This window comes from Protopterus annectens, chromosome 4.part1, assembly GCF_019279795.1.
Source record: "Protopterus annectens isolate FY-2018-M chromosome 4.part1, PAN1.0, whole genome shotgun sequence".
Taxonomy (NCBI): Eukaryota; Metazoa; Chordata; order Ceratodontiformes; family Protopteridae; genus Protopterus; species Protopterus annectens.
In genome coordinates, this window is record NC_056734.1 from 515,911,447 (window position 1) to 515,939,034 (window position 27,588).

The window sequence follows — 27,588 nt, forward strand, 5'->3', positions numbered from 1 at the left end:
CAAATGTTTGCTTCTCCTCCACAAAAAATACAGTGACCCATATCTATCAGTTTTGGAATCACTTTTGCCATTTTTTTAGCCATTATAGACATAAACACTTTATAATCATGGCTTACTTTTGAAATGGGCCTGTATGAAGCTGGATCTGATAGATCTTTACCCTCTTTAGGTATTACAGCTGCCACCTCCTTTTTACAAGATGTTGGTACTTCTCCTCCTCTTAAAATAATGTAAATAAAACCTTCCATATCTTTATCAGTGTTTTTCCCTCCTAGCTTCCAAACTTCCACAGGAGTACCATCTATTCCTACAGACTTTCCTGTAGATTGGTTACACATCACCATTTTTATCTCATCCCCTCCTATCCTGTTAGTATTTGAACCTCATTTACATCTAACCTTGGCATATTTAATTCTTCCATAAACCTTTTCTTAATTTCCATACTTCTCTGCTTTATACAGACTTTCATAGAAGTTTTGAAATATTTATAATACCTCTACAGGATCTCTTGTTACCTTCATTATTAGTGGCTCCATAAGCTTGGCAACAGCCCTTTCTACTTTGTGTTGCCTGATTTGTTGTACTAAAAGTTTTTGTGCTCCAGTGTTATTATCAAAAAACAGTTGCTTAAAAGCAGTCTTTCTAAAATCATGCATATTGTCGAGATAATCCCTTATTTTCTGCTTAGCATTCTGCAGTTGCTCCTCTTCTTGTTCTGTGAGAGTCCCCCTATTCTGCAATACTTTAACATTTGTCAGTCCCTCTAAATAATTCTTGTTACTTCTTAACCATATCTCCCTTTCTTTTATTTCCACTCTATTTTTAAACTCCACTTTAATTTTATCCCACTCCCTAGCTATATTTTCAGAAGAAATTTCTATCTTCTCTAATAGCTTCTGAATAATTTCCACTACCCATTCCTTAAATTCCTCTCTTTTCAACAGGTGTGTGTGTGTGTGTGTGGGGGGGGGGGGGGGGGGGCAGCGCCAGTGTCTCATTTTTATTTCATTACCCTGTGTTTTTATTTTAGTTATTATTGGCACATGATCTGAAACAGTTGTTGGGTGCATATCAAGACCTTCAATTAAATAGACATGGTCCTGTGAAATGTAAATTCTGTCTAGCCTAGTATAGTTTTTGTATCTTGGGGAATAATATATAAATTCACTTCAAGCTCCTAGTACTGAATTCACATCTTCCATGCCAAATATTTTCATAAATTTCTTCAGATGTCTACCCTCCTTTCTTATACCTTCCCTTTGGTCCAGTCCCTGCCTATAAGTAATATTCCTTGCTGAAAGCTGATTATTTCTCCCAGAATTTTCTTAAGCTCCATTATAGCAGTTTTAGGTGGAATATAAACACATGCCAGTGTAATCCTCCTCCCTTGCCAGTAGCCCCTTAGTACTACAAATCTACCATTATTATCTTTTTTATCCTTATCTAGCAGTATTGGAGCTTCTTTTGTCATTAATATATGTACTCAACCTTTACTTTGTCCCAGGTATTCCACTGAATTCCCTGAAAACCTTTCCTTATCAAATTCACCTGTTCAGTTCTTTCCAAATGTGTCTCCTGTAGCATAGCTATTTACACTCTACATTTTAATATAGTTCACTACTCCTTCTTTTTTTATTTACCTGTGAGACCATTAACATTTAAATACAATTGCAGAAAGCATAATTTTATTAAAAAAATGATTATTCCCATCTTTTTCAGTGGAGGCCCAGGAGAAAAGCTCCATAAACAATACAATAAGGTTAAACAATTAGTAATTAAAAAGAATACAGCTCAGTTGGACAATTGCAGTCAACAAATGTAAAATAAATAAAATAAAATAAAATAAAATAAAAAGTGGGTTTAACACAGACAAATGACTTGTGCCAAAGTCATGGACTAAAACTTAATGCCAAAAAATACATTATAATGCCCTTTGGGAAATTGTCACTGCAAGTTAATTACTCCATCAATAAAACAACCCTAAGAGTTGATCCAGTAGTTAAGGATCTGGGAACATATATAGACAGCAATTTGGCCTTTAACCAACATGCAGCTAAGATAATAAGAAAATCATTCTATGCTGCCCAGCGTATAGATAAGGGTATGGCATCCAGGTCCAAGGAAGTTATAGTACCATTCTACTCAGCCCTTATCAGACCTGTCATTGAATACAATGTCCCCTTTGGCATGTACGCTCACAAAGGTTTCTCATCAGGAGAATTCATGGCATGAATACCTTGTTCTATACTGAATGTCCAAAGGCTCTTCCTCTGTATTCAGTCTCCTACAGGCTTCTGAGAGGGGATCTTTGCCTGGCTTATAGGACTTCCTCTGCCCCAGCCATGATGGATCAGTTGCACATTCACAAAACAAGCAGCACCAGAAACACTAGATCCAACCTCCTGAACTTCACTTGTGACATAAATAAAACATGCTGGAGAGATATATGGCCCAAAGGGATCCCTTCACTATGCAACCCCCCCATGATACTTGGGACCCAAATGGTTTGGAGTGTGCAACTAGGCTTGTAAGGTCATTATGGCTGTTAGCCTAGTAACAACCTGTTAACCTATGAACCTATCAGAGATTTTATAGTATCTATCTGGCTTGTTAGAAAAAGGACACTGAAATTCCAGTGCCAAAGAATCAGATAAAAATATATTCCAAAGCCTCTAAGACAACAGGTTTTGTAATTTCCATGTGTAGTTAATTACAAAATCTCTGCTGAGATTCTAAAACATGTTTGCCCTCCAAGTTAAAGTATTGCATCATCTTATGAATGGTGTCACTAAAAGAAAGTTCTTGCGTTGAGTCAGAAGACAAGATATTCCTAGCTCCACACTCAAGACTTGAAGAAGAAGGCATTTAGGAAGAGTAATTCAAAGGCTCAGGTCAGGTTCTGAAGATAAATTTTCCTTATGATATATTTCTATTACTTTTATGGGGAGTAGAGTGAGTAGAGGATAGAAAAAATGGGAAGGTTTCAAAGACATTAGAGATTTAAAAAGTCAGTGTGAAAAGTCAAACACTCCTATTGAGGGCCCCTAGGAACAGCAGTAACAGGAAGGGAGAGATATTGTTTTTTTTTTCTTTTCTTTAGGTATACAAAGAAATAATCTGAGTGGGAGGAGACCCTGCTTGGGGGTCCCTAGAATGCCCTCATTAACTAATATTTGAGGAATACCTTTAGATCCCTCTGAAATGATCAGAGCAGGCTTTCCCTCCATTGATTTATTTGGGCATATGATCAGTTGGAAGGAGGGTGCTAGTTGCTTGCACCTAGAGGAGGGGCTGAGGGATATAGTCTAGTTTCCTCAGTATGGGCTCAGTCAGATCCAGTTGCTGCTAAGCCCTTTTCCACAACCAGATCTATTATACATTCTGGTGAAGGGACTATCCAAGATGTAGGAGGGGTGATCAGAAAGGCTTTTTGGAAGAGCTCTTCTTCAGAGACGGGGGGGGGGTCTACAGGCCAGGATCCCCACTGCCTCATCAGTTTCAAGATATCTCCAAATTTGGAGTTCTCTGGAAGAGATTGTGGGGAGCCCTCCACTTTATCAAACTCTATATCTGTGGTGGGAGAGGCTTAAAAGAGAGTCACATGACTCCTGTTTTCCTCCTCTTCCTAGGAACACTTAGACTAGACTCATCCAATTGTTCTGAAGATGAATCCTCCCTGGGCAGTCTGGATATATGAAGGCCTTTCAGAACAAACTTACAAATGCCAATGGGAGGAGCTTAAGTATATGCTGTCGCTCTAATAACTATTAACCTAGCAGGTTGCCTTTTCACCTTTTCCAAAGCCTCAGTTGCCAGGGTTAAGGCTGTCAGTACTGGAGCTATTAGTCCTAAGATCACCCTGGGTTCAGTATAGACAGCCCCAAGTCTGTATTCTGACAGTGCTTGGCATCAAACTCCTGATCTGCACTGGGAATGTCATCAGTACTGATGACTCAAACACTGTTAAATATGATGCACACAGAATAGCCATGATGGTGTATCAGTGTTGACATCTGGGCTGAACCATTGATGGTGAGACCTTCCTGCCTAGATATTTTCCTTTGGTATCGAGACCGCCAGTATCAAGGAAGATGGCACCAATATCAGGAAAACTACTGATGCAGAGATGGACAGCATTGCTATCTGACTCAGTTCCAAAACTCCCAGTGCCAAAATATAGCTCAGTAAGAGAATATGAAATGGTATGCAGTGATCTTTCTCTAACTCCATCCATTACTCTGTAATGTCTCTTGTGTAAATTTATCTTCTCTCTGTAAACATATGGAGTTTTTCTCCCCTGGACTCCACTGAAAATGGACACTTGTTGTCCAGTCGGACTATCCTGGCAAACAAATGTTAATAAAAAAAAATAATAATAATAACTATCGTGGATACAGTCAGAGAGAGGACACCAAACTAAATTTGGACCTTGATCAAGGCCCTATCATCCAGTCCCAAGCCATATGAACACAAGGACTCCTGACTGACCTTGTCATCCTCACAGACATTGCTGATGATGGATGACATTCCAGACATCAGGATAACTCCTGCTCTAAGGAGAAACTGGCAGTTCTCTTCCTCAGGGCAGACTCAGAAACTACTGGCACCTCAGTTTGAAAAACTCTTGTCTTAGAAGTCTGAGTGAACTCCAGGAAAGGCAGAATAAGCTTGTCCAGAGAAACCTTGATCCCAGTAACTTCAGGGGAGGTGTTTTTTTTTTTCAGAAACACTGAACTAATTTTAAATTCTCAATTTTCTTTTCTCTCTCTCTCTCTTTCTTTCTCTCTCTCTTTCTTTCTTCTTTATCTTACTGTTTCTTCCTCTCAGTAGGTAAGGTACCTTTGAGAAGTGAAATCTTCTTCTTCACTTTCAGAGTCCTGTTTCTAAAGTTTTTACATATCTCACTGTCAGCCTTAAGATGATCTACTCCAGACACCAAAACCATGGGTTGCTTGTCCTGAAAGGAGGATCTTATGCCCACATCTAATAGTAATGTCTTTCGGCTTTTCCCGGTTAGGGGTCGCCACAGTGGAACTCCGGTCCGCTCATGATTGGCAGTGGATTTCTTTTAATGTGCCGAGTTGCCAGCCCGACGCCCAGCCTTCAAAGAAGGAACACCCATTCATGCATGCACCTACCTGCATGTCTTTAATCATTACTTGACCGCGGGGAGGACATGCAGACTCCACACAGAAGGCGCTCCAGCCAAGAATCCAATGGGAGAACCTCTTGCTATGAGGTGACAACACTAGCCGCTGCACCACCGTGGCCTATTATGCCCACATCTAACGCATTTCCAAAATCCTGAGGCCTTATCCATACCTGATATATCAGAAAACAAGTCTCTTAAACAAAATTATGCAAAGAAACACACTATACTTAAACTAATAACTGTTTGATTGCAGCTGTACTAAAAAAAAACAACTTAAGTCCTAGCTGAAAATCTACACTTTGTAGTAGAAACATACTGAAAACAGTAAAAAAATCAATCAATCAAACAAACAAACAAAACAAAACAAAACAAAAAACAACTTTACAAAAAGTAAAGGAACAAACATTTTCAACTGTCTGCCTGACTAACTATAGTGAGGAATGGGGAAAGGAAAGAGGTGCAGCCTACAATGGCCAGAACATGGCAGAGGTGAGGCTAGAAAAAAAATTCTGACAGGAAAATTACAAGAAAAAAAAAAATCTAACAAAAACAGTCTGTGATGGCCAATCCTTCGGTGGATGATAGAAAGGTCTGCATCGAGGTTGGAGATAACAGTGACAATGAATGCAGAAAACAATAAAATACAATGTATCTCAGTGACTATTAGTTTGAATGGTGAAAGGTGTAACATTTCATTTATTTGTTTTTTTTTGTGATGATCAGTCTCATTAAATTCAAGACTGTAATAAAAGAATGTCAATGTGTGAAATCTGGCATCCCACTAAGAAATGTAAATTAATTTGCAATAAGTGTGGTAGTGAGGGTGTTTATGATTTGATTGTTTGATATTAATGGAGGAAAGAACTGACAGTGAAGAGAAGAGGACAGCTGAAAGTGAAAATGAAAAGCACAAAGATTATGAAAATATTGTAGAGAGTGAACATGGGAATGAGGTTCAGGAAAACGAGAGGGAGATTAAAGATAAGGAAATAGAACTAATTTAGGAAAGTGAGGTAAGTGATGACACGGGGGAAGATGGGAAATACTGGCTAAGAAAAAGACCATGCAATGTGTGTGAAAGCAAGTTTTCTGTTTTGACTAGAGATACAGGCCAGAAAAGGAAACTGTTAAATCAAAAGGGGAGAGGGTAAGGAGGAGAAAAATAAAGTTCAAGAAAGCTACTTGAAAAGGAGCAAAGAATGGAAAAGTTGATATTAACATAGTGTTGATTAATGAAAATAGCATGAAAAGTAGTGTAAAAAATAACTATTAATAGTATAAAAAGCTGCATATGAATTTAATATTTCTACAAGATACAAGGCATGTAGAAAGAGAAAAAGAGCAAAGTCTGAATTATGGGGAGACAGACAGTAAGAAATGTAGGTCAGATGTAAATTCCAGTATTGCTTCCTGGTTACAGATTCGGATATTAAAGTCTTAGATGTTAAGGTTGATTTGTCAGGGAGACTGTGGGTTTGTGATTTAAGAGTAAGAAAGCAGTCAGTAAGGGTAATTGCAGTCTATGCCTAAATGAATGTAGGGTATAAGAAGATGCTGCTTGAAGAGATGAGAAGGTATGCTATTATAAACGAGTATTATTTTGACTGGAGATTTGAACTGTAGTTTGAAGAAAGAAAAAAAACCCAGAAAGACAGCAAGAATATTAAGGTCAGGAGGAAGGTAATATGGAATGAGGGACTAGCATTAGGTAAAGAGAGAAAGTTTATATGTGTACAAGGGAATCTGGAGACAGAACTAGATTTTATTTTATATTCATTGCGTATAAATAGGTAAGCAGTAGGCAATCAGTCTGGAAACCATTAGAAGCCTAGTAAATAATCAGAGGACAGAATCAAACTTTGTACCTTGTGACTGTGAGATGACAACCTTAATGAGTATACCAACCCACCCACCTTATGAAGGAAGTGAAAGGAGGTACAAAGGTGGCAGAATGCTCTGATCATATGGCTCTTTTGGTCTAGGACTGATGAAAATGACAATGGTAAAGGAGGGAAGAGATTTAAAGAGATTGACAGATGTGAGAGTAATGAGACTGTAAAAGGTGAAAGGAGGCTATTATGGAGGGATTATTTGTCTGTGAGATAATTTTATGGAATTAGATTGGACATGCTAAATTGGCCCAAGGCGTGAGTGCGTGCATGTGTGTGCCTTCTGTGGAAGGTTGGGTGCCAGGTTGGCAACTTGACACCATAAAACTCCACTGCCAATCATGAGTGGACAGGTGATCTGCTGTGGCGACCCCTAACTGGGAAAAGCCGAAAGAAGAAGAAGTAGTCATACTGGTGGGTTAGACAATGAGAAATATAAGAAGGTATATTTTTCAGATGGAGAGGGAATGTAGAATAAATAAAAAGCAAACAGAAATGATGGGTTAAAAAGGCAATGTGAGAATCTGATAGACGTAAAAGTATTTATTGGCTACAGGAAGAAAACAATGTGGGTGTAATAAGGAGATAATTAGAAGTTATGTACTCACCATAACGTTCCATCTGAGTAGGTGTATTCATTTGTCTGCAACCTGTGGGTTATGGATCCGATATCGGATCCGAACCGGCATGGTTTTCCAGCTATGGATCCAAGCTCTCAGCTCCTCCCCTCACCCATAATGCCCTGCTCTACCCTCATGACCTCAGATCGAGTTTGCCAAAGCAACAATACCCTAAAAAGGGTAACAAGGAATATGCAGGAAACTGAAAGGCCAGGGGGATAGGAGGGCGGGATGGTTGCAGACAAATGAATACACCTACTCAGATGGAACGTTATGGTGAGTACATAACTTCTAAATCTGAAGTAGGATATTCATTTGTCTGCAACCTGTGGGACAGAGTCCCCAGCTACCTGAATCTTGGGCGCCATCATGGAAGGATGTTCCGAGCACCGCTGAGCCAAAGGATGCTCTACCCCTAGATGCAAGATCCAACTTATAGTGGGAAATAAACGATGAGATGAAGCCCACGTGGCTGCTGCACAAATATCATCTAGAGGAATCCTAGCCTTGAAGGCTGCCGAGGTAGATACTGACCGGGTTGAATGGGCATGAACACCCCGGTGCGGGCCTTCCTGACGCTTGATAAGCCAATAAAATGCACTGTGAAATCCAGCGGGACAGAGAAACTTTAGAAATTGGCTTGCCCAAATTGAATTTTGCAAAGGAAATAAACAGCTGGTCGGATTGCCTATGACCAGCTGTCCTGTTGAGATAAAATCTAAGTTGCCTGTGAACATCTAGTGAGTGTAGCTTATATTCACCTTTGTTTTCATACTTAGGGAAGAAAACAGGGAGGTTAATGGATTGATTGATGTTTGCTTCAGAAGCGATTTTAGGAAGGAAGGACGGGTTGGTCCTGAGGGAGACACGGTCCGGATGAAATACCAAGTAAGGAGGTTTAGCTGATAAAGCTTGAAGTTCAGAAACTCTCTTGGCTGATGTAATGGCTACCAAAAGGCTGTCTTGTAGGACAAGAATTTGAGATCCACCGTAGCAGCTGGCTCGAAAGGGGGAGCGGTCAAGGCCTGTAGGACCAAAGAAAGGTCCCAAGGAGGAACTGCTTGTTTTACAGGGGGCCTGAGAAGGAAAGTACCTTTAAGAAATGTTTTACACAATTTGGCTGACATAAGAGGATTAGAATCTTGACCAATGTGATAGTGAGAAATTGCCGCCAGTTGAACTTTGACTGTGGAACTGCTGGCACCATCATTAAAGAGAGAGGTTAGAAAATCAAGCACTACAGGGAGAGGAACCGTGAAGGGATTCAGGCCTTGCCGCTCCGCCCACACAGAGAAACGTTTCCATTTGCTTCGGTATACCTTTCTAGTGGATCGTTTATCCGCCGCCACCGAACTAGCCTTTACCGGTGAAGAAATACCGAGTCCTTATCAAGAGTGGAACTGGAGCAGCCAAGCGGTCAGCTTCAGGTTGTCCAGGTTCGGAGGAGGAATGCAGGATGGATGGGATATCAGATCCGGGATGGGATCTAGAATCCAAGGAGGATTCACCGAGTGAGACCTTAGGAAGGGGAACCAGATCTGTCGAGGCCAGAATGGAGCAATGAGAATCATTCTGCAACCCACCCGAGAGGCTTTCTGAAGAACTTGCAGCATCAGAGGCAAGGGTGGATAGGCATACAGAAGACCGGGTGGCCAAGCATGCACCAGAGCGTCTCTTGGGGTACCTCCGGAGGAGGTATTAGAGCGAAAAACTGTCGCACTTGGTGTTTGAGGGAGAAGCAAAAGTTCGCATGAGGGGTTCCCCACCGTGCGAATATGCGTTCCGCTACTTGACAATTGAGAGACCACTCGTAAGGGGTCAGAATGGTGCGACTGAGCTTGTCCGCTAGGATGTTGGACCGACCCGGAATGTGCGTTGCTATGAGAAAGCGATTGATGGAGATTGCCCATTCCCAAACTCTCATGGCCTCTCGACAAAGAGGGTAAGACCTTGTTCCCCTTGCTTGTTGATGTACCAGACAACAGACATATTGTCCAATTGAATCGCAATTGTTCCCAAGGGAAGAAAGTCCTGAAGTGCTAGCAACGCTAAGAGCACTGCTCTCATCTCTAGAACATTGATATGCAGTAAGGTCTCTGAATCGTTCCACGTGCCTTGGACTGTCCGGCCCAAAGTGCCCCCCCCACCCGAGGCGGGAGGCGTCCGTGGTCACCGTGGCGAGAGGGGGAGAAGCACAAAATGGGCGACCCTCGTGGAGATCCGGGGAGTGTAGCCACCACAAGAGGGGCCGCTTGCAAGCCTTGCTGATCGCTATGGGATGATGCATGGGGAGAGCAAGGTATGACCACTGTACTAAGAGCGTCCACTGTAGAATGCGCATATTGAGCCTGGCAAGAGGAAGAAGTGCTATAGCCGAAGCCATGGACCCTAGAGCCCTCAGGACCAACTCCGCTGGAACAGAATTTGAATGGAGAATGGCCCGCACCTGGAGCTGCAGATTTAGAACTCTGTCCGCAGTGAGAAAGGCTCGTAAACTCCTTGTGTCTAGTCTGGCCCCTATGAAATCTAAGAGCTGTGTGGGCCAGGTTGGACTTTTGTATTTATTGTGATCCCCAGAAATGGAGCAAGATGAAGAAAGGAGTCTTCCGCCAAGAGAAGTAGATGCCTTGTTGGGGCGGTAAGGAGCCAGTCGTCCAGGTAGGGAAAGACCTGCACCCCCTGAAGCCTCAGGTGGGCCGCTACCACTACTAGTACTTTGGTAAACACCCTGGGGCTGTGGTGAGACCAAAGGGAAGGACCCGAACTGGTAGTGACTGGCTCCCAGCCGAAGCGGAGAAACCTCCTGAGCGCCTGTCCATCAGGATGTGGTAGTACGCGTCCTTGAGATCTATCGAGCACATCCAGTGATTTTCTCCCAGAAGGGGAGAATAGATTGCAGAGTGACCATTCGAATTTTTCTTTGGGGACTGCCAGATTCAAGAGAGAGAGGTCTAGGATTGGTCTTAGTTCCCCGTCTTTTTGGCACTAAAAAGAATCTGGAGTAGAACCCTGATCCGATCTGGTCTGGGGAACGGGCTGGATGGCTCTTTCTTTAGCAGATGGCCAATTTCTGCCAAAGCGGCCTCCCGTTGACCGGGTGGGACGTCTGGGAGGGACTTTAACTTTGGAAGGTGAAGGAAAGGAATGCGATATCCCTGGATATGATTTGGAGAACCCAGCGGTCCGATGTTATGGACTCCCATGCCGCTAGGTGCCCGGAACGTCCCCGACTGCCTCCAGAGTAGAGCAGCCGTGCAACCCCACAGGGTTGCAGCGCAGGCCGTTCAGAGAAAGGTACCCTGGACAAGAAGTTACTGGGAGCCCCTCTACCTCTAGGGCGGCGTCCTCCTGTCCTCCTCTGCCACGGAAGGACTGGTTGTCCGGAGCAGGCTGGGACTGCTGCGACTTCCGAACCACATCTTCTTCTGACCCTTTTGGTTCCTAGAATAGGGCCTCTGGGGTGCAGAGAAGCGGATTCGACGGCAGACAGCGTCTTCCGTCCTTCTCGCTCTGGGTCAACGTCGCGAACGGTCTTGCCAAACAGAGCAGAACCATCAAAGGGGCGTTGCAAAGACGCCTTGAAGGGCTCAGAAAAATCGCAGTGACGGAGCCAGGCCTGGCGTCTAGTGACCAGTCCTGTCCCGCAGCTCTAGCGGCGCCTCCGTTGCATGGGAGAGTAGCCGCATAGAAGTATTTGTAACTGACCTAAGAGTGGCCATTTTGGTGGAGTGCAGAACTCTGTCCTCCTCCGAAATGGACTCAGGGGATGCAGCGTATTCCTTAATAAGATCTCGCTGCATCCGAATAACATGTGCCAAATAGTTCAGCGCCCTTACCGAGAAGGTCGCCGAACTGAACATCCGCTTCCCCAAGCGGTCCATCATCGAGACTCCTTGCTCGGTGGGTGGACTGAGGACTCTCCTGAGCCAGTTCCCTCTTTGTGGCCGCCGCCATCAGCATGGCATCTACAGGAGGCCCCTTACTCCAATGGGTCCTGTCGGAGGCGGACTAAGGATCCTATCCGGTCTTTTGGGAATTGGCTCCACGGTGTCCGGTTCCTTCCACGCCCTGGTGGTAATAAGGTCCACCAGGGGTCGGCAGGGGACACCCAAGAGGTAGACGGGCCCGCTTCAAATGCCTCCAAGAACACGGACTCGTCCGAGGAAGACTTGGGGCAGACCACCCCCTAATACGGACATTTCCATGATGTCTCGAAGGAGACATCCTCGGGGTGACCGTGGGGAGCCTTCCCTTCCTCCAAGTCCGTGTCTTCTGTGAGAGACTCGGGAGTCAATGTGCCTCCTTTTGCACATATGCTTGCGAGGGCATCCTCTGGGGGGCTGTCAGAGGAGTCCTCACAAGCAGCAATTTGCTCCATAGGAGCAACTTGGGGCACAGAAGCGGGCTGTCCCAGGGGCCGGATGGTGGAAGCCTGGCCCAGTGCAGAGGGAGGCGGGACGGAGCCGGAAGCAAGTGCCGGGGTCCGGAGACCCTCAACAGAGCCCTCCCCACTACATCAAAGGGGGAGCCGACCTCGACCAAAGGATCCGACAATCGGCTCCCCCTCGGATCCGAAGAGTGGATCGGAGCCGGCGCCGAAGCACTCGGATCCGAAGGGACAGTGCGCTCCGACACAGACGGCGCCGAAGGAGCACTGATCCCCCCGGATCCGAAGCTCGGATCCAGGCTCCGAGAGATCGAGTCCGACGACTCGAGGGCAGGGTCAGGTCCGAAGTACCAAGTACTATCGGCTCCGACCTTCCCCCCGCTCCGAAGCTGCTCGGCTCCAGTTGCTCCGAACCCGGATAGCGGGTCGGAGAAGGAGCAATAGGCTTAAAAGGGTGTTGAGCTCCCCGGAGGGGAGGCAAGAGCACTCCCATCTGCATCTGGGCCTGGATGAACCTTCTCATCATCCGGTCCAGATCAGCATCAGAAAGGCTATGGGTAGATCTCGAAGAGGCTACCGAGGTAGGCCTGGAGTGCCTCCTCGATAGCCTCGACGGAGATCGGGTCTCCTCCTCCTCAGGACCCGGTGAGAAGCACACAGGGGACCGGAGCCGAAGGAAGAGACCGAAGCGACACGGAGCCGGGAGAAGCCCGCTTGGCTGGCGGGGCCGAAACAGAGGTCTCGGCCCGCCGCTTGTGGTGCTTCTCCCTCCGGTCCTTTTTAGCAGCATCCCTCTCCTCTCCAGAAGCGGGAGTTTGAGTCCCAGGAGCAGGAGGGGTGCCACAGGGGAACAACTGCAGGCACAGTAGTCCCGAAGGAGCGGAGGCGGAGCCGAGTCTGGCGGTAAAGACCCGCCAAGACCAGCTTGGACCTCCGCTCCCTCAGTGCCCTGGGGTTGAACCCTGCACAAATGGAACAACCAGATGTGAGGTGTTCAACCCCAAGACACTTAACACACCGAGTGTGGCCATCAGCCGGTGAGAGCTTATGGCCACACTCGGAGCATTTCGAAATGTAGATTTAGGCTGGTCAGCCATAATCTATAATACCTAAAGTTACAGAAAGTAACTTAAACAACAAAAAACACACAGGCCTACACACACACTCTACACAACAGCGAGGGGAGGGAATAAAAATTATTTACTTTAACTTAAAATAAACTCAAAATAGTCTATATTAAAGGCAAACCTAATACTTTCACACAAATTTAGTCAAAGAATCAAAAAATTTTCTATTTTTAAACAAGAAAAGAGTTCACTTAGCTGAGAGCTATGTACCCACATCCAGTTACCAGCGCGGCAAACAAGATCTGGGGTCATGAGGGTAGAGCAGGGCATTATGGGTGAGGGGAGGAGCTGAGAGCTTGGATCCATAGCTGGAAAACCATGCCGGTTCGGATCCGATATCGGATCCATAACCCACAGGTTGCAGACAAATGAATATCCTACTTCAGATTTAAAGTTATGATGTGGATCTATTTTTTAAAAGGAAAGAAAGAACATATATGGTGTAAATTTATCATAATAGTCGATTTTCAAATAACCATTGTTGTAGTAGCCTAAGCAATATGGGTCATAGTCTGCCAATGACAGGGCATCCAGACAGCTTCCAAAGCTTTAGGGTACCTTACATTCACTCAAACCACTAAATAGTTTGTGGAGAGTCATACAAAGTCAGTAGTTAGGGTGGAAATCTTGTAAGACAGGCTAAAGCCGTACCAGATACATATATGCTAGTAGAAAAGGAAAGGGAAAATATCCACACTGTGACATACAACATAATAAAAGAAGGGATATGGAGAAAGAAGGATCCAAGTCCAGGAGTATAGTATCTTTATCCAGAATGTATAGAATTCTTTCTCCCTTACTTGATTCTGGAGAGAAAACAGGGAGATGAATAGCCTGGCTCAAATTATACTCTGAAACTACATTAGACATTAAAGAACGATTTGTTCTCAAAATTACCATAACACTATTTTCCAAGATAAGAACTTCAAATCAGCTTCATGAGCAAGTTCAAAGGGGAAAAAGTATATGTTTCTCCAGTTCAAAATTAATATCCCAAGAAGGAGCCATCTGCATACCTCTCAACCTCTTAGAGCAAGAAATCTGGATAAAACTATAAATAATGGGGGGACAAAGACCCAAAAATAGGGACAATTTTTAAATATTACTCTTACATACTTAAACATTTGATAGAATAACAGGTTTTGCTTTAGCATTATTTTTCTGAAGGCTAGGAAATCTGAAACTCAAATGTATGTCATTATATTCTGACTTCAATCCTCAATGATTTGCCAGAAATTTTATGAGAAACAGACTAAAAATATGAAGCAAAAATCTGGGCATTCTGCAACATTCTGTACAGTTGGGAGGTATGGCCACCTGTTTTCTAAGTAGACAGATATGTAAAAATCTCCATTCAAAAACTGTTTGACTTGAGGAAGGGTAGAAAGTAAGTGTGTGTGTGTGTGTGTGTGTGTGTGTGTGTGTGTGTGTGTGTGTGTGTGTGTGTGTGTGTGTATGTGTGTGTGTGGTCCAGAGATTGCCAAAATGTAAATATTGTTAGAAGCATATGAAAGGACAACTGATAATATGTATATTAACTCAAACAAGTACCGTAGAACTAGAAAAGTCTGGGCACAAACTAGAAAATCTTTTCCACTTTGCCAAATATGATTTTCTGGGAGCAGGTTTCTTAGCCTCCTTCAATATCTGCTTCACACTAGGTATTAAAATTCTATAATCCAGGCTGTGAGTTGAAGAAATTGAAGGCTTGGGTGTACCAGACAATCCCTGTCTTGTGCAAGTCCATCCTTTAATGAAGCTTGTGGTAATTGACTTTGGCCAGTTTAAGAAGAATGGAGAACCACTGTTGCTTGGACCAAAATATCATCTTTGCAGAGACCTTCCAAATCTTTAAAAAATCCTGGTTGTCACATGAAAGGGTAAAAACACAAACAGGAACATCCTTGACCATGGGGATAAAAAGGCATCTGTCTTCCAGGCCTTTGTGCATGTAGGCCTGTAGCTGAATTTCTTTAATTGTGTGTTGTGAATAAGGCAAATAGATTTACTTGAGATGTTTCCCATGAATGGATCAATTCATGGAAGACCCTGTGTGCAGCTTCCATTTGATGGGGTCTGTCCTGGTCCTGATCAGCTTGTCTGCCATAGCATCTTGGTCTGATAAAATGTAAGTAGTCTGGAGGGTCAGATTGTGTTGAGATGCTGGTTCCCATGCTACCATCACTGGTCTGCAAAGGAGGTAGGATTTGGTTCCGCCCTCTTTTTTTATGTACCACATTACAGTGGTGTTGTCTGTGATTAGTATAGACCCTGGGACTTAAAGATGATTAGGGATTTGAGAGCATTTATTAAGGTCATCATTTCCTTGACATTTGAAAGTTTTAATTTGTCTTGTTTGTTCCATTAACCCTGAGCCTTCATCGCTTATAATGCATCTCTGCAAGTGAAGTCAGAGACATCTGTATTTATTGGAAGCTGGAAGGGAAAAGAAAGACCTTGGTTGAGAAACAGTTGATTCACACACCACAGTAATTCCCTGTTTACAAAATCTATTATTGAGATTTGAAAAGAGAGGGGATGCTGGTGTCAGGTGCAAACTGATTTGATGAACCACTGAATTTTCCTCATGTGAATTTTGGTCAGAGGAATTAGAAGAACTATATAGGCCAAGACATTTAGAATCCTTACATCCACAGAGGTTCCTCACTAAAAGAATACAGGGCATAAGTAATATGTCCTATGCAGACTGCCTCAAGGCCCTATCCCTATATTCTGTCTCCTACAGGCTTTTGAGGGGGGAGATCTATGCCTGGCACACAGGGCATTGTCAGACCCCATTCTGATGGACCTCCTGCATATCCACAAAACAAACAGTACCAGAATTATTCATTCTAAAGACTTAAACCTTGCCTGTGATATAAACAGGACCTGCTGGAGAGACAGGTATGTATCACAGAGACTACCCCATCTAGGAACAGGCTCCCCATCCATGTGAAGCAGAGTTCCTACCTAATACAATTCAAGTGCAACTTGGATAATTGGATGGAAAACCAGATATTCATCCCTGGTTTGGCACCTATGTCTCTGATGCAAACAGGTAACCTGTAAATGGTTCATCTTCCAGGCCCATGCTTACACTTATCAAGGGTATCAGAACTCGTCAGAGATTTGGGATACATGGCTAGGCTTAAAAAAGCCTTTGTGGTCGTTAGCCTAGTAAACACCTATGAACATGAGATTTTCCCAGGTGAATGCCAGAGTCTGATTGGAAAATATCAGAAACTGTTCCTTTTAACATTATACTTTTTCCTGAAGGAGGAAGGCCATCATGAGGGATGTATCAAGAAGGCATTTCAGAAACAGTTATCCTCTGAGATGGAATGAGAGAAGATTTTTTCTATGGTTAACCTTAAATCACAGAGTGAGAAACATTTTTATCCAAGCCAGAGATTCTTGACTACTTGTAAAAGAATCTGCAAATAAGAAGTCATATAAATATGGAAAAAATGTGAATGCCCTGTAATATATATGGGGTTTGGCAAAATGGTTAAGGTGTTTACCTTAGAAACAAGGTGAATGGTTTGATAATCAAATGGGGTAATAAGCTAGGCTTAAAATTTCCAGCAACAGCAGTTAGCCTCATAGTAACCTATGAATGTAATGTGCTATTACAGGTGTCAAGCATTTTGTAAACACTCTTGAGGCTGTTTACAATCCAAAGGGATAAACAGAGAATTTAAAATGTGTACCAGACACAACCAAATGTACAAAATGTCTGAAATCTTTGAGAATAGGAATATGATGAGTAGCACCTTTTAAATCCAGAATTACTAGAAAACTGAGAGGTGGATTGAGAGGTAAAAGAAACTCTAGAGAGGACATTTTGAATTTTGGGATTCTGATGTGAATGTTTAGAAAAAAAAGGGTCTGAGTCAGGTCTCCAAATTCCTTCCTTCCTTCCTTCTTTGGCACAAGAAATATTCTTGAATAGAAACATTTACTAATTTGATCTGGGGGATCAGATTCTATAACCCCCCCCCCCCGATATAAGGAACCAGGGAGGTTTGCTTGGATGGATGCAGAGGAATTCCATGAAAAAGAGGTTGGGAGTCCCACTGCCAACTGTAGCCTTTTTGAATTAATCTCAGAAACTAGATGTCTGAGGTTATCTGTAGCAACATAAGGAAGTGAAAACCTAGACATTGGGAAATATTTACTGTAATGCCAGTGTGTGTATGTGTGTGTGTGTGTTGGGGGGGGGGTCTCACACAAGGGAGCACATGGTTATATTTTAGCTTAGTGAATTAGCATTTGGCAAAACTGACTACAACCCATTGAATCAAAACTTTGTCAGATATGTAGAATATATTAAATGACTAACAATCACCCCAAGGCTGCATACCCTTAGGGAAGCAGGAACACTTCTTTTCCTAGAGGTTGTGCAAACTCCTAGTGCTACTTAAGAAGCAGCTGAATTTCAGGTGGCTTATTGCGCTGTAAAAAATTTTATTATGATCGAGCAACACTGTACTTTAGATATTCACTGAAATACTGATCTGTTGAGTTCATTTGATTATTCTGCCACTCAGCAAATACTAGTTTGTTGAACTGAAATAAACCTGAATTGTATGGTTGCTTATGTTATATACTATACATTACATATGTTCAATAGCATCATATCTGTTGACACCAATAATTATGTAGAGTAGGGCAACCCCTGCTTGCCTTCACTCTAGCAAGTGTCTAATAAGTGCAGTTTTTGGACTGGCTGAAATGGCTAAGTAACTGCTAATTGTTTCCTGGCAGAATAAAGACATCATATCTTGATTACCTTAAAAAAGTTAACAGAAAGAAGAAATATACATAGTCAGCTTTTAGAAGGAACACAAAACAAAATAAAACTTCTGGTTAAATACAGGCTGCCAAAGGGACACTTTTTGAAACATATTTACAATTATGAACAGGATATTAATACACAGTAGAGACACTTCTAGGTGTTTCTGCAGTTAACATCCTAGTGACGCTTCCAGATGTCAGATATTGCTTACTCGTATTTGCATAAATAATTCCAAAACCAAGATACATGCAAAGTAATAAAATATTCCATTTTAAAGCTTACACAATGGAAAACATAGCTGCATTGATATTTGACTTTTATCTATTGCAGGTACAGCAATATTAATTGCTGTTCATGTATTATTTATTTATATTATTATAAATCTCATGTTTCTCTTAAAATCTCAACAACTTAACGCAAGCAGAATTGCTTAGCCTCATATAGCTCTCAGCTGCATGAACAAAACTTTGCTAACAGTATATGTGAAACTTGAGTGGTTGCTGATATATTAAGTTGTTTACAAAATGTTATACATTTAATAGCTACTGTGTTTACTGTGATTTATAACATCCAGTTTAAGACCTAGATTATAAAGAATACTGCCACTATAAAAATAGTTTGTGCTGAAGAATTTGTCATTTATACTTCTTTAGAAACTCCTATGATTCTAGAGATATGAAAATTGTTTGAAATATAAGGACATAATTTGATTTTATCAAAATGCTTAGGGTCCGCCCATTGGAAGCTGCAGTGCAAACTTCCAGTGCTCCACTACAGGGAATGAGTTAAAGCATTAAACTATTGCGAAATGTGTATCTTTTAATTGAAAGATTCTGGTTTAACAGCCTGGCTTAACATCTATCTATGTTATAACAGGCATAAGTATCCAAATACAATTTTCACAGTTTTGAATTAAAAGCTCAATCAATTTCATATGTTGAAGAAAGAGACAAGAGCAAATTAACTCACCGATGCTCTTAAAAAGCCCCTGGAGGCGCTGAATACAATTGCTCCAATAATTGCTCGGTACAAGATGACTGATATCAGGAAGATCAACACTATAGAAATCTGAAAAGACAATTTTTATATGCATATTTAGAGTCAATACATAGCAAGTGTACTCAGACTCTTCCAAATACCTCCTTGGTTCTTGTTTTGTTTGTTTGGTTATGCTTAATGATCTTGACAAGGTAAGTGAGCAAGTAATCCTGGGAACAGAGTAAGTTAAATACCAATACAATGTGAGTGAGCAAAATACAATAGAATTCAAACATATTAATTCAGCTGAAAGAAAGCAAGGCATCTACATGGTACAACAATCAGCTCAAAACTGATAATGGATATAATGATTGTTGTTAAAAATGACTTTAGTGTATCAAACAAAGACGAAGCAAGAAGTTAGGACTAGGTAAAGGAAAGATAGTAACAACAAAATCTCAGAGAAGTATACAAAAAATAACTCTCAGTTGTATTCTATCATTTTATTAAGATGCAACCAGAACTGGAGCTGATGTGTACATTTCAGTAACTGCAGTTCTTAAAAACATCTTTCATTAAATAACTGAAATGCACTGAAATGATACAACCAAAGTACTTACCTTCTGACTTACTTACATATGTCTCTCTCTCAGAGACACACACATACACACACATACACACACACACACACACACACACACGCGCGCGCGCGCGCGCGTGTGTGTGTGTGTGTGTGTGTGCGTGCGCACGCGCGCGTGTGTCTGTCTGTATGATTCTAGAGAAAATATAGTTGTATAAGTAAACTTACCATAACAGTAGATGCTTGAATGATTATTGCTGCAGTAGTCTGAGCTATATAGGTATCCTGCATAGAATACAACAGCCTGCAGCTTCCAAAGCTTCAGGGTACCTTCCATATGCCCAATCAAACAGTTGACGAAAAGCAGATTTGGATGCCAAGCCCTTCAGTACCTTTAAGCCAATTGAGAGAGAGAGAGAGTGGCTAAGCCCTGAGAGGATGTTGCTAGGAAAAGCAAAAACACATGTCCACACCCTGGCATAAAACACACAGAACAGAACAAGGGGGGTGGAGGGCGGGAGGGGCCAGTGCAGGAGTGATCATGCGAACGTTTACTGTTATGTTAAGTTTACTTACACAGCTGTACCATGCTTTTATATTGGTTCCTGCTGCAGTAGTCTAATCTATATGGGTAGCTTAGAACAACTGGATGGTGGAAGAGGAAGGGTTCAGGAATGCCTGAAGAATGATCCTAGCAGAGCTTGATCTAGACCTAGAAAAGGAATGTGGCTTGAAGTGCTTTATAAGTATGCACATAGGACTAACGTGCTACTTTTGGAATGCTTCTAGACTCCAACCCTTTCCAAAAAAACACAGATGAAGCCAAAGCCCTGGTAGAGTGTGCCTTGACCCTGCCTGAAATAGTTTTGTTGTGATAGGAATAACAAAAGGTAACAGGCTGAGACAACCACTTAGAAATAGTCTGCTTTGATACAGGTTGTCTCTTGCTCTTACCGTCACAAGAAATGAACAACTGATGGGAAGTACTGAAAGATTTTGCTCTGTCAAAATAGCACTTGACTTGCCTGTGGGCAATAAAGGTATGAAGTATCCTATCGCCCTCATTTTTGGGTTTTGAAGAAAATACAAGGAGATGTATTGTTGCACTTTACACAAACTCAGATACTACTTTAGGCATGAAAGAAGGATTAGTTTTCAAAGTAACCCTGTCTCTGTGGAAAATGAGTTAAGTTTAACTCACCATAAAATCTTGTAACTCAGATACGCTTCTTGAAGATGTCAGAACAACAAGTAAAACTGTTTTAAGTGTTAAGAACCTCAAATCATCCAGATGAGCTGGTTGAAATGGAGCAAGTGATAGCTTCCCTAACACAAAATTAAGATCCCAAGTAGGAGCCACCAATTTTTTTTGGAGGCCTCTTATGTAACATCCCTTTTAAAAACATTTTGATGTGAAAATGCATGAAAAGAGGGGTATTCATGGGTAGGCTTGCTGAAATAGCTGACAAATGAACTTGACAGAAGAATAAGACAGACCACACGATAGTAACTCACACAAATATTGCAAAACCAGAGAAATACTAGCTCTGAATGGGAGCTGATTACTTTGTTGGTGTCAACTAGAAAATCTTTTCTATTTGCTTATACTGAGTTTATAGCAGCAGGCTTTCGTACCTACTGCATCTCCTCAGTAAACAGGTTCCTAAAAGGTATTAAGACTCTGTCATCCAGGCAGTAGTTTTTTGGGATCAGAATGTATCAAACACCCTTGTTCTTGTGTGAGTAAATCACGTCTGTGAGGAAGATTGTGGTAATTGCCCCTGACCAATTCCAAAAGAAGGGAGAACCACTGTTGCCTGGACCAGAAGGCAGTCACCACAATGATCTTTGAGGATTCCTTCTGAATATACGTTCCTTGGATATCAGTGGGAATGGTGGGAAAGCAAACAGGAACATTCTTGTCAAAGAAAAAGAAAAGACATTGGTCTCCCAGGCCTTCCTGCATGAAGTCCTGGAACAGAATTTTGCCAGTTGATTGTTCATGGAGAAATCAGAAAGGTCTATGCAATGAACTCCCCACAGATGGATCAAATCTTTGAAGACCCATTCCATTTGTGAGGATCTGCCTTTGTTCTGCTCACCTTATCTGACACACAGTTTTTGTCTGACAGAAAGTAGGATGCCTGTAGAGTGAGACTGTTCTCTAAAGCTAAATCCCATGCTGATATGGCTAGTTTGCATAACGGCAAGATCTGGTTCCCCATTGCTTGTTTATGCAACATATCAATATGATATTGTCTGAACTATTTCAGGAGGTCCTGTGGATAAAAAATGATTATGAGAGTTGATAGTCTTGATAAGAGCCATTATTTCATTTATGTTTATGTGCTTTGGTCTGTATTTCTCGTCCCAAAGACCTTGCAATTTTATCCCCCTTGATATTTCTCCCCAAACAATGTCTGAAGCTTCTGTTGTGACTGACTGCTTTGGAGCAAAAGAGGAAAGACATGGATTTAGGGATATTTGATGTGTTTAGCAAGTGATCTTTTTTTCATAAATCACAGAATCGGAACTTTAAAAGCTAATGGATGTTGGTGCTGGGACCAAGCACACTGTAGATACCAATGTATCTTTCTCATGGAGTCTTGTCAGAAGTATCATGAGAATCATAGATGCCATGAGACTCAAAATCCTGAAGTATTTCCTCACAATGACTAATGCATGAGAGGAAAACCCTTGGAGCAGATATAAATATAGATCTACTTTCTTTCTTTTGGAAGAAAAGCTCTTTGTACTGGGATATCTAGCAGACACCCTAGGAGCACAATCCTGTATGGAGTAAAAAAAAAAAAAAACTTTTGAATGTTTTCTTGCAATCCCAGCCTGTGTAGATCTCTCACCCAAGTGAGAGATTCCTGACACTTTGAAAAAGACTTGGCAAAGATAAGAAAGTCATTTAAATATGGAAAAATGTATATAATCTGCAGCCTGCAGTGGGCTATGACAGGAGCTAGACACTCTTGGAGCAGTGGGTAGCCTGTGGAGTAAGACAGATGACTGATAGTGTGATCCAGATGCACAAAAGCTTAAGAAGTACATGAAATCCAAATTAATAGAAATGTGGTGACAAACAGCTTTTAAATCTAAAGTTACCAAAAAAAAAAAAATCAAATGAGGAAGAAGGGGAAACAGGTTTTGAAGTGGAAGAATTTTGAACTTGGGTACTACACATACTGGTTTAGGGAGTAAAGGTTCAGGTCTCCAGGCATTTTCTTTCTTTGGCACCAAAAACATTTCTGAATAAAAACTTTTGTTCCATCTGGGAAGGAGGAACTATTTCTATTACCTCCAAGACAGCATGTGTTGTAGGACAGCAAGAAACAGAGGGCTTTGGTATGGCAACTGAGGAATAATTACCTGGAAAGGAGGAATTGTTCCCAATGCCCTCTGTAACCTTGCCGAATCAGCCTCAGAACCCATTTGTATGAAATAATCTGTTGTTAAATACAGAAATGGACATTCAGACTTTCTAGACAGGAAAAAGAACTGCTGGGGGGTGGGGTGGGGGTAACAAGGTCCCTTATATAGCCATGCTGCCTTATTTAATAGTGCTTTTGTCTGGGGTATTACCATTTTCTTTTTGGAATCAATCAGTAACGAGGCAGTAGACAATCCTTCGGAAAATAGTAACTTGCAATATGTAATTGAAATGTATACATTTTTGCCCTTTCTTTGTAGGGTTGCCACCTTTTCAAATGGCCAAAATGGGACATTTTCGGTACAAACATCAGATTTTACAGGCTGACACATACACATGGTCAGTACAAAGGATAGAACTTAACCTTTTTGCCTAAATAAAAGCTTATTCTTGTAGCATTTTAGCTGTTTATTCTGTTTCTTATAACATTTAGGTATTTTAGATGCAGAATAACTGTTTTATGCCATTATTACATAAAATATAGGAAATAATTATGTCCTACAATCTCAGGACATTTGCCATTTTTAATGTTTTTTGTCAGGACACAACTGCTCAAAGAGGGACTGTCACTCGTAAAGTGGGACAGGTGGTAACCCTATTTCTTTGTAACCTGCAAGTTGTAAATTCAAATGTAACTGTAATTTGTTTTGGAGCTTTTCTTCCTGGGTTTCCACAGAAAACGGGATCTTCTGGCCCAGTGGACTTCCCCAGTCATCAAAATTAAATACATAAATAAAATAATAAATAAAGGAGGGCTGAAAAAAAATCTGTGCAATTCCCTGTATCAGCTTACCTTTTAAATTACATTTTTATAACCTCTGCAGAAGAGGTCAAAAAATTAAAGCTCTATCTGAAGGAGACTTTGAAATCCCTTTTTTTCACATCTTCTGAGAGATTTTGAGAATGCAGCCAGGCAAACCTTCTCAACATAGTACCCACTGACAGCAACCCTGGCTAGAGTATTTACAGAGTCATATATACACTTTAATCAATGAGCAGTAACCTGAGAAATGGAAGAAAGCAAACCACACAAAGCTGTTTTTTCCTCACAGGGCAGAAATGCAGGTAAAACATTTCTCATACTTTCACAATTGGTCAGAATAATTAATATATGAATCTGACAATACAAACATTCTAAAAATTAATGTTGCAGAAGCATACACTTTTTCCCTAAACTTATCAATTGTTTTACAATCCTTGTTTAAAGGGGAATGATTAGAGTGAACAACATGTTGGCAGCAACTGGATGAACTAAAGTTATAGCTGCTGGCTCAGGTCTGGGATGAGAGTCTAAAAACTTGAAAGACCAAGGAACTTTGTACATTCTATCTGCTTTCTTAGGTGCAGCAGGCTGGCTGTCAGGGAAATAACAAGCTGTGACAAATAGATTTTCCCACACTAACAACACTGGGGGGAATGGGTGAAAGATCTGTGAATTTCAGTTGTTCAGCTCACAGTACTTTCTGAGGGACTAAGTTTTTCTTTTTCCTTTTTTTTTCAAGCCAAAGTGCTTATTTTCCTTGCTTCTGTCTGACTATTGCTGATCTCTGTCTATATTTGATTTTGAATTGAAAATTTTCATTTAAGGTTTGGTTACTTCTATTTTTTTTTATTTTTTTTTGTTTTAAGTATTTTTGTTTTGTTGGAGTTTTAAGAGGTTATGGCTAGGGTCAGAAAAGTTAGAAAAGAATTCCTTTGCAGACAGTGAATAACATCCAGCTAATTAGTGGGAGGAGCTGAGAAAAACATTCCTCTTTAACTAAAAATTTTTGGAGGCATCTTTATTTAGCTGAAGTGTTTATTTGACTTGCTTATTTCACTTGCTTCTGCCTGACTATTGTGAATCTCTGTCTGCATTTGATTCTGAATTGAAGTTTTTCATTTAAGTTTGGTTACTTCTATTTTTTATCTTTTTGTTATATTTCATTAGTTTGTTTTTAAGTATTTTTGTTCTGTTGGAGTTTTAACAGGTCTTGGCTAGGGTCAGTTTGAAAAATTAGAAAATAATTCCTTTGCAAACAGTGAATAACATCTGCTTAATTAGTGGGAGGAGCTAAGAAACAGCATGTTTCTTTAACTAGAAATGTTTGGAGTTATCTTTATTAAGCTGAAGTGCTTATTTTACCTGCTTCTGCCTGACTATTGCTGATCTTTGTCTGCATTTGATTTTTCCCATCCACCCACCTGCTCAACTGTTGTTGTACTCTTAAAGTTGGTGGCTTTTGAGTTTTTCCACCCCTACTATTACACTCCTCCCAGTCCCATGTCATTAGCTCATTCTACTGAGTATGGAGAGATCAAGTTGGGAAAGCCCCCCCCTTACTCTCTTAAACTTGAATTATCTTAGGTTTCCTCCTTTTCCACTTACTAAAACACACTTTATTCAGCTGCTTTTACTGTATCTGTACTTCTTCCTACTTTATTACTTTATTTTGATTTTCGCTGCTTGTTCTTAAACATGTTCAGTTGCATTGATTACTGTTTGTTAGTAGCCTGATTCAGTTATAACTGTTATTATAAGCCTCTTAGTTTTGATTTAAACACCTGGGTTTCAAATTAGTTATCTTACACAAGGAAGGTTTGCAGTCTACACTTGTGGCAGGAGAGGTAGCTTACATCCTTCTAAGTTGGGAATTGCTGTTTAAATGCTTATTGTGTCTGTTATTCTAAAAGTGTCTTAGTTCTGGTTTAAGGCCTTGAGCTTCAGACTAGTTATTTTACATTAAGAAGGTTTGTGGTCTACACTCTTGTGGGAGGAGACAGTAGTCTCTGCCCTTTTGAGCTGGGAATTGTTGGTTGAAGGCTTATTGTGTCTGTTATTCTAAGTGTCTTTGTTCTGGTTTAAGCTCAATTAACAGGAGCTGTTCTGTGCTTGGCATCTTTTGCCAGTAGTCCAGAGTGTTTCTGCTAGAATCCAGGTCATCCAAAGCTAAGAACAAGAAATTAAGCATATTTTGAGTTTGATCTGCACCTTTCATCTGTATTTTACTGCATTAACATGTCCCTTTTAGACTGTTTTTACTGTTTGTGCCTGCTTATTGCCTGCACTTGTTTTGCACTGAAATATTGCTTAGTTAGCATAGACTAGAGCAAGGGAGCCCGCAGGATTTTTTGCAGGGGGGTGCAAACCCAGAGCCCCACCCACATAGCTCACCCCGCCCCCTGCCAACACAGCCCCGCCCAAGTCCACCCACCCCAAGCCCCGCCCACACAGCCATTCCAGTGTCCCATTACTTGGCTATTTCTCCCCATTTACTGTAGACACTGTTCAAATCTGTGTGCATACTGTGTTATGCTTTAGTTCTACAATGATTACAGGCAGTTGGATTTAATTTACAACTTTTATTTCAAACATTATAGCCCAAACACTTAGACATTTACTAAACCTAAACAAAGCAATAGTCTTACAATGAAAACAGACTTGGCATTAAAGCTTCTCTACTTTTGAAACTCACATTCAATGAAACGGCATTGAAACCCACATTCAAAGAAAATGCATCTGGCCAGTGGCAGGTTATTTACCTTTGAACTGTTTTCAAGCAATAGGCTCCTTGCACACTGTTAGGGCCATGCAAAAGTTATTTGATTTACCTGATTGTATTAATTATAATATATAATTGAATTATATCCCTTGTATTACACAGCAACACTTGTACATTTCAGTGTTTCATCTACAAATTCAGTGCCTGCTGCCGTCAAAGAATAAATTGCCTATGTTAAATAAAAAAAATTGTAAGCTGGTATATTGCAATAGAAAATGGATGACAAGCTGAAAAACAGGTTCATAGTTATTAGGCATCTCATCCAAAGGAGGACATCCTGAGGACTGCAGCATACAAATGTATATGCTGTAGGAATAGAACCTCAAGCCTTTACATTAAGATGCAAGTATTCTACTTGTGGTGCTACTAACATAGCTTTAAAACCTTATACCACAATAGAGATACAATTTGCTAAACAAAATGGTTGCACATTGTAAATAGACTTGGCATGAGCAGCAGTGAACTTCGCTTCCCTTAAAACTCACAGTTCCTTGAAAATGCACTTGAAAATTCCACCTGCTAACTCTAACTTGGGCATTTCACTTTCTCTCTCTCTTACAAAGATACCACACCCCTCAAGGCCTCACCCTTAGTGCAAGAAATCTTGACAAAGCCTAAAATAAATAGGGACAAATTATAAATATGGCTCTCAGAAAATTGCAAGAGTAACAGGATTTGTGTTAGTATGCATTTTTCTAAATGACATGACATCTAAAACTGAAATGTCTCATTTAGCAACTTCAATCCTTTTTAAGAGGAATATGGGGCAAAAATCTGGACAGCTGAGGGGTATGCTACCTCCCTCTTATACACACACCAAATAATTCTGGTCAGACTTGAATTAGTTCTGGGAAGGTTGCACTGAACGGCACCGTGCTTGATCTGAAGTGGGTGTAATCCTGGTAGCTAGTGATTGCAGCTCAGCAATGTGGAGCATTAAAGCATTTTTAGCAGAGCATTGTTTCATCACTACCTATTGTGTTTGCACATAAGCTGTAGTCATTTCAAACATTTGCCTTTTTGATTACTACAGAGTACATTTACCCACCAGAGCTATTGTGTTTTGACTTCATTGT

At 41.2% G+C, this 27,588-nt stretch overlaps 1 protein-coding gene across 1 annotated transcript in view; it reads right to left on the minus strand.

The window, feature by feature from the left end:
• The window catches only part of ANO7 (anoctamin 7), a 1,683,969-nt gene that overhangs the window by 558,661 nt on the left and 1,097,720 nt on the right, over positions 1–27,588 (minus strand). Inside the window, exon 14 of the mRNA XM_044070329.1 lies at positions 18,943–19,041. Coding sequence (XP_043926264.1) covers positions 18,943–19,041 — 99 coding nt within the window. The remainder of the gene's footprint in view (positions 1–18,942; positions 19,042–27,588) is intronic.